A 9,850-nucleotide genomic window follows, 5' to 3' on the forward strand; every position below is an offset into this window, starting at 1 on the left:
CGGTAATTCGGCTACCACCTCCCTGTGATTAGCAATAAAAATACAAAATTAATAAATAGAAAAATCACCTACATATCTTGCTAAAATAATACAAGATACAGGCATATTCTAGAGCCACAATAACGGGTGCTTTTTTTTTGTTGTTTGTTGTTGTTGTTGTTGTTGTTGTTTTAGCATAAAATTACATAATTGGCTATTTACGCTTTATCCATTACAGGAAATCAAATCCCGGAATTTAGCGTTGTAAATCTGTAAACTTACTGGGGACTGGCTGTGGGTGGAGATAAGAGACGTCATACTTCACTGGAGCTTCCCATAAAAGTTTTAGCACTGTGTTTCTTTGTGATAATTCTTTCCAAAAGAAAAGGAATTATGTTCTTCAAAGATGCTAAATATAAGCAGGATGTATCAAACATATAAGTAGTTTTTCTAAGGTATCTTCCACGATACAAATAGAGTTCGAGAAGCAGAAATAAAGGCTCATATTTTGTACTTACTTCAAAATGCTAAATTAAATAAGTGCACTCTTAGAGAGGGATGGTAAGATGAACAGATTTTCTGACACACTCACTTTGACACAAAAGATAAACAGAATAGTCTAGCTTCAGAAACATTCTGCAACTCAAAACTTAGTGAAATCTTACTACAATGAACATAGCGTGTATGTCAGTATCTATGTATGTACCCCAGAATTACAGAATAGTCTTTAAACATCAACATATTGATAATATTGTTTAAAGACTTTTCTGTATTCTTTTAAACTTATAAGAAGAGGATCCAAAGAAAAGCATTTAAGATGGGAAAACCAAAAATGTGCTAAAATACAACAAGATCTCAATGCCAGGAGTGGTTATTAATACTTATGAAATGTGGCGTTATCTATTGAATAGTACCACAAACAAACATCCATAAAAAAATTCCCACACTGTGTATTCAATATTTTCAAACAATTTGAAAAATAACTGTAGTATGTGCAGCAACCATTTCTTTATCACAGAACACAATTTTAAATAAAACTACTCACCCACACAACACGAACACAACTTTCACTAAGACTGAATGTGAGGGTTTGATAATATCTTTAGTGATGTCATTTTTAAGCGTAATACTAAAACACTGGAATTCTTAAAAAACTATAATTTTTTGAATAAAGGCTAGCACTTTTAATATATAAAAACATTACAGTAAAAATTAATGAACATTTTGAGCTATGTACATTGAATCATTTTGATGCAGTAAGTTGCGTATTACTAAAGATCACAATCCGAACACTTTTCCGGTGCAGTACTTACCAGAAAAAATACTTTTTTAATAAATGTTCACTTTTTTTTAATTTTTTAGAATTATGTATTAGTATAGTATGATTAGTAATTACTATAGGACAATAGACAGATAAACAAGAGAAATTTATTCAAATGACGACACATAGCAAAAACGAGAAAATAGAAACCCTCAATTTTTTTCTTCAAAGATTATAATAAAACTAACTAGGACCAAAATTTAAAAGAAGATTCCTATTTTTTTAAGGTGATCAGTACATTCAACACACCTGCAGTAGGAAGTATCAAATCTATAAATAAATTGATGTCCACCAACTAATAAGTAATGGTGCCTAGTAACTTGGTTGGGGAACTTTGCAAAGGCGAGAAAAAACAAAACAAAGATATTAACAGGAGCTCGGTCAATATGAAATCACACGATTCTTAGAAAATACACAGACACAAAAATATTAAATAGTGTTAACCTACTAACACAAGGAAGATAGACAGCACAGGTGCCAAAAGAATTCGAAAAAGAAAAAGCAGTGTTACATATAATAAAACTGGAAGAGATCTAATTGTTAAAGTTTTCGTTGTAAGAAGAAAAAATGCTTCCCCGGGGCAAACAACGTAAGGGTCACACAGTTATTTTCCTACAGTGCCCACAAATAATCGCCTTACTCTTGTTTTTCCGCAGCTCTTTTTCTAAAAGTTATATGTAAGATATCGCTATACCAAATAGTTACTAGTGTTGGCTATAAACACGTTTAACTCTTTAAAGTTCCAAAGAAAAGCTAAATTATGATATTGCATCACACCATGATGCTAAATATTTGAAACTAAGTGCTCCCCACTCTAAAGAAAACTTAATCTATGATAGTGTAAGAGTGTCAAATACTTACGAACTGAATCGTATGTATAATAAACGGTACTTACCCTCCCAAAGCACCCAAGAATAACTTAACCTTGATACTGTAAGACACAACAATACCAAATACGTCTCGCTGCTCTTGATCCGCTAACCTGTAGAATTTAACGATATTGATATTCTGATGTTTAGGATATAACAAAGTTTACGAAGATAAACAAACTTTTACGTTCATAACTTACACAGGGCCGTAGAAAGCGGTAAGATCAGTCAAGCCATGGCCTGACCACTTTCAAATGGCATGTATAGCTACAACTTATGTATTAAAACTTGCTTCTTTTAATTCAATACATTACGTTGTGTGTATGCAGTATTTGTAATTAAAATAGCTCAAGATTTAGTCTCATAGCATCAAACAAAACTTTTCTGGGGGTATGTCCCCAGATCACCCTAAAAATGGCATGCTTTTCACACATCATGTGACACTGTTTAGTTGTGGCAATGGCCTGACCACTCAAAAATTGCTTTCTACGGCAATGTCACATAACTATTTTATATAAAGTTCTTGGGAATTCCATTTATAAGATTATAACACAGCCTAGTCGGAAAAAATGGTCAAAATGTATGCTAAAAAAACAGAAATTAATCATAAATAAGCTGGGAAAGTGAAATATATTCCACCCAATTAAAATGCATCATCGTTCTGTTATATATGAATCTTACTAGATAGTCTGTTAATATTATCCCAAAGTGAATGCTACTTCTGAATTTAAATCATTGTGCTGTTATACATCGTGTTTATTTTATCCTTCTCAACGGATCTGATTACGATTGATTTTATTGAACTTGTAACTGAAATAATTTAAGATGACTCGAGCCAATGGGGACATTTTTGTTGAAAAAAAAACTTTACCCAATCCGGTTTTTCTTAATTTGAACTAATATTTTTTGTACATTTTTATTGTCTAAAAAGAAGGCATTTCCAGCACTCATTTAGCTTTGGGGCTGCGAAAAGTGATTTGAAGTGGTAAGGTGATTAACATCCATCAACGCATCACGAGCTTAACCGTCAAGCACAAGAAGCATGGAAGTCTCCAAATGACACGCACAGAACCGTTTAGAACCTCCTTGGTAGATATTGTGCATCAAGTCGAGTATAAATTATGCCTGTAGCTGCTTTCAAAGTGTTCCTGTCTGCTCATCCTACTGTTGACTATGATGATGCTTCGACATTCCCTCCCGAATCGCAGGTGAAATCCTTCGTATCTAAATTGAAAGCTAAACGTAAAAAGGTGATAGCAGAAGCATAAAAAAATGTCGGCAATTGCTAAATTAATGATACTGAGAATTCGGCTTTATTGATATATACTGAATTTACTCCCAGCGGGTAGACTTTAGTATTAGCTAGTATGGAGACTTGAGAATGCTATATTTCACTTTAAAGATTATCATTTAACAAACGAAAACTTGTCTCCAAAAGATACGTCCAAAACCATCTTCTTTGGGAGTTTCCGGATTGAATTTACTTTTAATATGCAACAAAATATAGTGTAACGACGCTCCTTGGCACCTGGGGGAGGCATTAAAAAGAGTTAGTATGCGGGCGGGAGTTCTTTTTTTTTTTTCAAATGTTATAATACTCATTAGACACACAAAACGGTTTGTAAAACCTTAATAAAACAACAGTCATTTGAAATTAGTCTTCTTATCGTTATATGTTCTTTATTTATAATTAAAAAGAGCCTTACAGCGTGGTAGAAGCCAATCTGGAGTCCACCTTTTTCAATTGTCCCTCACATGCTACTCCCCTCTTGCCCCGGTTGTACTCCAGACAGGGACATAATTCTACCACCTTCTGAAGGGTAGAACCAGGATTGATGGGGCATCCTTCCCTGCAATGTAGAGCTAGCGTTATATATGCTAAAACACCTAATAGAAGCTCAATTTGTAATTTTTTACCCTTTTTTAACTTTTATCTATAAACTTAACTTATTATTATTAAATTAAGTAAATATATATTTGTTTATTTCATCTAAACGAAGTTCTTTATTCACATTAAAAACTTTCAGTAAAATTTGACATGCCTACTTTTATTCATTTAAAAGAAACAAAATTACTATCATTGGGATATAGGGTTATATATGATATTTGAAAAATCCAATTGATCAAAATATTTCTATAGATAACATATGGCTTCAAATATATTAATATTATATAGTTAATATTAACAGTAACAGTATTTTATTAAAGTAATGATGATAAAGAACAATGAATACAGAGTTCTAATAATATTGTTCATCAATGAACTTTCTGATACGAGTATACTTACTGTGTATCAATGCAGGCAACAGTCACTCTGTAGTGACCACTAGCGAACATACATATGTCGATGTTTTGGACAGCTATAAGGAAAAATTTTATGGTAATCAACACTAACAAAACATTCATTTAGCTAACAAACTGTTGCAGGCTGTATTTTTAATGTTGATTTTTTTTTTCTTGCGGGTCGCAATGAAAAGGTTAAGATCGAAAGTTTAATGATGTAGGTCTAGAAACTTCTAAAAATTTTGACGTCAGATTTTCTAGTAAATTTAAGTGTAGATTATACATACGAAGTTCGCTGAAGTATTTAAAATGAATAATACAGTTGTTTTGTGAGGTGTTTCTAGGGTAGAGCGAATCAGTTTGTGTTTTCGTTTCAGCCGTGATTATACTACTTTTAAATATTTAGTTTTCCATTTGGAGCATTTACCTTACAAAGAGAGCATTGTTCTAGTTAAAACAGTGAGAAAGATAATAACGATAAATTGAAATATTCTGTTTATAACACTAAAATCGAAATACAATATCTTACAAAGTCACTTCATCTATAGCTAAACTATTGGTTTAACTTAAAACGACTGCGTGAACTGAGTAGCGATTCAAATTAGAATATTTTACTGAAGACTAGTGGTCTTTACACTTTACACAAACTTTCCGTTAATTATTTGTTATTGTTCATTGAAAAACAAACAAACTTGACTAAAATGAATACTCTTTGATTAGGAATATAAGTTTAAATCAAACCTGAGACTCGGATCCGTTTGACGGTTTTGTTGCAGAAGTTCCTCACGAACATGTTAACAACAATAGGGTTATTGTGATGAAATACTTGTCGCTCCAGTGTTACTTCTAATTCCAGCTCTCCGGGACTTAGCAAAAAATCCTTCCTGATAATGCTACAGGGTTGTTGACCTGGAGTAGTTGGAGCCCACTGAATCTTCTGGATCCCCATCTTTAGAGTGCTTCTACAGAGTAACATCAGAAAATGGATGTTACAGTGATCGTACTTTATGTTTCTAAGTAACTGTAAATGTTGTCGAAATTAGAGATAATGATATAAACAGGGAATACTTTATCCTTAAATATATATACATATTAAAGTTGGTCTTCGGAGTTAAAAACATTTAAATTTTTAAAGAAGCTTGCACTCATCTAAAAACAGAACAAATAAACTTTCGTCAGGTTTTATGATTTAAAGGAGAACCCCTTATTTGCATTGACCGGTCAAAGAAGTGCAATCATGTTATATTTTACACAAATCTCAGCAAGTGGTGAAGTAAAGCCTCAACCTAACAATATCATATTTCTTGGTTAAATAAAAATTATATTTAAAAATATATATATAAGCAAGTATATTTTTATGCTGAAATTCCATTATCTCATGTAGATTGAATAATAAAAGCACTTGTTGTTATATCAAACGTTAATATAGAGTATAGCTAGAGATGGACTAAAATAAAATTAATCATTAAACAACATATTTGGTAAGTTACACCTTCGTTCCCCAACTTTTAATCAACACAGGTATTTCATTAAACATCCATTATTTTTATGGGACTAAACAAGAACGGGTATTTGAGCACATGAAAAAGAATGTTACCTTTTATGACTTTTGTCTTCTATAGAATCGCCAACAAAAATTTTTATGTCATAAGAAACCCCACAGGGAGCTCCACTTTCATCCGAGGCTGGCTGGAGCGTAACTGAATTTGGAGCATTTGAAGAAATCTGTTAATCAGAATACATAAATATTTTGACCCGTTTCATATATAAAACCTTTATGTTTACCTTTGAGGAAAAATAAATCAGTAATACGTAAGCACATTTTACGGTGATTTACATTTGTGTATAAACAAACATCACTCTCCTACTCAAATTCCTCGACATACTCTTACAAAAATTACCTTAGAGTAACAATTTTTCTCAGTAGCATCAATGTTTCTTCATGTACACTGGCCAGGTGGCTAGGACGCTCGAATCGCAATCTGAGGGTCGCGGGTTCGAATCCCCGTCACATCAAACATACTCGCCCTTTCAGTCGTGGGGGCGTTATAATCTAACGGTCAATCCCACTATTCGTTGGTAAAAGAGTAGTCCAAGAGTTGGCGGTGGGTGGTGATGACCCTCTAGTCTAACACTGCTAAATTAGGGACGGCTAGCGCATATAGCCTTCGTGTTGCTTTGCACGAAATCCAAAAACAAACCCTGCTGCCTTTGGAATTACTTTGTTCATAGCTGATCGAGCTCAGTTAAAAGCTTCTGTGAATGACAGTGTAGTCAGTTGTAAACCAAATACCTTAACAGCTTTTTTACAGATCATTCACAAGTTACTAAGACCACGTTTAAGCACTTGAAAAGACAAGTAGATTTATTGGACTTGCATTAGATAAGTTGGCAGACAGGCGATCGAACGGTATAGCTGTAATTCCAGTTTCTTCGTTAATCTTTATCACGATTTCGAGGTGTGGCTGGAACCTGCGAAGGTTTGGCTCATGAACCTTTGTGACCTTTAAAACTCTTGTTTATAACTTTGTTAACAAAATCAAGAGATATTCTCAGTTTCATCATAATGTATATTTTTGGTTCGGAGCGTTCTCTTTCGCAACCACAGCCTTCACCTTACAGGTGAGGGCATTGACCCGATTTGGTTTCTGTATGATTTCGGAGCTAATTGATCTTCTAAATGCTTTTCCATATAGTATTTTTCCACTTCCAGGGAGAACATAGAAGTCTCTATTTTTCGAAATATTGCGTCCTTGGCTCTACATCATTCAGCGATATCGCTATGTGTGAATCCTTCCGCGGACAGGGCTGTGGCAAACTTATCTAGTGTTAAATCTATGTGTGTCATCATTGCACTGTCGAATGGTTGAGATGTCTTTGCGAAGCTGATATATAGATATTAAGTATATCACCGTGATTCTAATCCTCGCAACAGCTCCGGCACGCCATTGTATGAACATTTGCAAATCATTTTTATAAAGCGTGATTAAGTCTATAAACATGATAAATTACTTATTTTAAATAGTTTTAAGGCTGGGCTAAGTTAAGCAAAAAAATTTTCCTCTGAGCAATATTTATAAGAATTGAAATTACTTTGGCATGAGAGCTTTAACAATGGCATGAAAAGCTTATAAATATAAAGCTCATTTATATTAAAATTTATATTAGCATTCTTTGTTTGTAATTAAGCAAAAAGCTACACAATGGGCTATCTGTGTTCTGCCCACCACAGGTTTCGAAACTCGGATTCTAGGGTTGTAAGTGCGCAGACATACCGCTTTGCCACTGGGGGCATTAGTATTAGAAAAGGTTTTGATAATATGGTTTAAAAAAAAAGTAGACAAATAGACGACAAATAAGTGATTTAGCACTAAAACAAACAATAAACGAAGAGTAAATTGATTTAGTTAGACTAAATAGATATAAAATTAACGTGTAAATATTGGAAACAAAAAATGCAAGGTTGTGCAAAATGTGCCTTTTGATTTAAGAAGTACGAGATGCTGATCAGAAACCGAAAAACAAGAAAAAGACAAATGTAAAAAACACTAAGCCTGACCTTTAATAACAAGCTGTATAAATCAATGACAGAAGTTGAAAAGATATTAAATTATTTTGATACGTGCTCGAATACAAGTGTCTTTAGACTATAAAAAAAGGGTGAACTTCAGGAAGTCTTAATTTTAAAGTTTAAGTTTTATATATATATATATATTGTTTTTTGTTGTTTTATTACCTGAAACTGGAATGGAAATGCATTAGGGCCAAGCTTCTTCAGTAGTCGTTCTTGTAGATTGGTCAGTGTGCTTCCTTTACTTTCATCGGGGAGTGGGTAAATTTGTTCTGATACCAGATAGAGTTCTTTGAAGAAATGTAAACCCATTACCTCATCTTCTTCTCTCCCATAACGAAATGTGGCGATAACTTGACCAAATACTTTTCTATTTTTCAGGTAATCCTTGTCAACTATGGTAACACCATCTTTAATGAAGAAAAAACAACTTGAAATTATGTACGGTGTTATTTTAACTCAATTTTGTAGAGGTAAAGCATCTTTTTTTTATTTCAAATAGCTTATAATATGTCTGTGAATACCTTCCATTAACAAAAAATTCAAAGAACCTTCACTTACATTTTAACTACCAGCTTTAAATAACTATTAACATTTATTCTCTGGACAGTTAAATTACAGGAGGGCGCATGATATACAGGACGTACCTACCTTCCAATAAAATGAAAAATTGGTCATAATTGTTAAATCTCATAGAAATTCTAAAGAGTAAAAGATGAAACTGGAAGCTTTTTCCAACTTGGAGATAGGATTCATGCGATATATAACACTTAGAGACAACATTAATAGAGATAGGATTCATGCGATATATAACACTTAGAGATAACATTAATAGAGATAGGATTCATGCGATATATAACACTTAGAGATAGCATTAATAGAGATAGGATTCGTGCGATATATAACACTTAGACATAACACTAATAGAGATATGATTCGTGGGAAACATAACACTTAGACATAACACTAATAGAGATAGGATTCATGCGATGTATAACACTTAGACACAACATTAATAGAGATAGGATTCGTGCGATATATAACACTTAGACATAACACTAATAGAGATAGGATTCATACGATATATAACACTTAGACATAACACTAATATTTAGTATTTCAATTTAGAGAGAATAAAGTAATGAAGTTTCGAGAGTAAAGATTTAGTTTCGAAATGAACAGAAACTTAACGGTAAAATCTAGTCTTAAGGAACACTTTTAATACCGAAGTATGTGTAGAACGTTCAGATCTCGGGATCTCCACTGTAGAACAGGTATTAACCGGTACTTGCAATAGTTGCTTTTGAGCATTTTTTTGTAGGTCTTCAGAAGGTGATGTTTTCACTGAACGTTACGGGTTTCTTGGAGAGTGAAATCTATTGAAACAACACGTACCTTTGCTTACGAATTGAATGTTTCCGATTACAAAGATTGTTGCAAATACGTTAAGCATGCCGACAATAACAGTCTCAAGGACATAAACGTGTTTGTTTATTTGGAGTTTAAGCACAAAGCTACACATTGGGCACATAAACGTGAAAATTGTCACACGTTTTTACCAGTTGTGTTTGTATTTTGTTTTAGAGCAAAAACACATTGAGCTAGCTGGTATGTCCTTCGCGGGAAATCGAAGCCCGAACTTTAGTGTTGTAAATCCATAAACTTATCAGTGGTGTGATAATTAATCAGTTTTGTTCTTAGAGTCAAACGATCAAGCGTTAGATTATTATTTTCTGAAATATAATATGACCGATTACAATATTGTTGCGTCATCGAGATCACGTGACTATTCTCACGCCCTCTACTTTCTAGAACTATCCTGTACTT

General features: G+C 33.3%; 1 protein-coding gene across 1 annotated transcript in view; it reads right to left on the bottom strand.

Moving 5' to 3' along the window:
* LOC106459953 (arrestin homolog) overlaps window positions 1-9,850 on the bottom strand; it is a 21,232-nt gene that overhangs the window by 1,569 nt on the left and 9,813 nt on the right. Inside the window, exons 3-9 of the mRNA XM_022386524.1 lie at window positions 8,189-8,433; window positions 6,050-6,177; window positions 5,194-5,414; window positions 4,457-4,529; window positions 3,876-4,019; window positions 2,196-2,282; window positions 5-22 (exon numbers count right to left, since the gene is read on the bottom strand). Of these exons, the coding sequence (XP_022242232.1) occupies window positions 5-22; window positions 2,196-2,282; window positions 3,876-4,019; window positions 4,457-4,529; window positions 5,194-5,414; window positions 6,050-6,177; window positions 8,189-8,433 (916 nt within the window). The remainder of the gene's footprint in view (window positions 1-4; window positions 23-2,195; window positions 2,283-3,875; window positions 4,020-4,456; window positions 4,530-5,193; window positions 5,415-6,049; window positions 6,178-8,188; window positions 8,434-9,850) is intronic.

The sequence above is a fragment of the Limulus polyphemus genome, unplaced genomic scaffold (assembly GCF_000517525.1).
Source record: "Limulus polyphemus unplaced genomic scaffold, Limulus_polyphemus-2.1.2 Scaffold686, whole genome shotgun sequence".
In the NCBI taxonomy this organism is placed as follows: domain Eukaryota; kingdom Metazoa; phylum Arthropoda; class Merostomata; order Xiphosura; family Limulidae; genus Limulus; species Limulus polyphemus.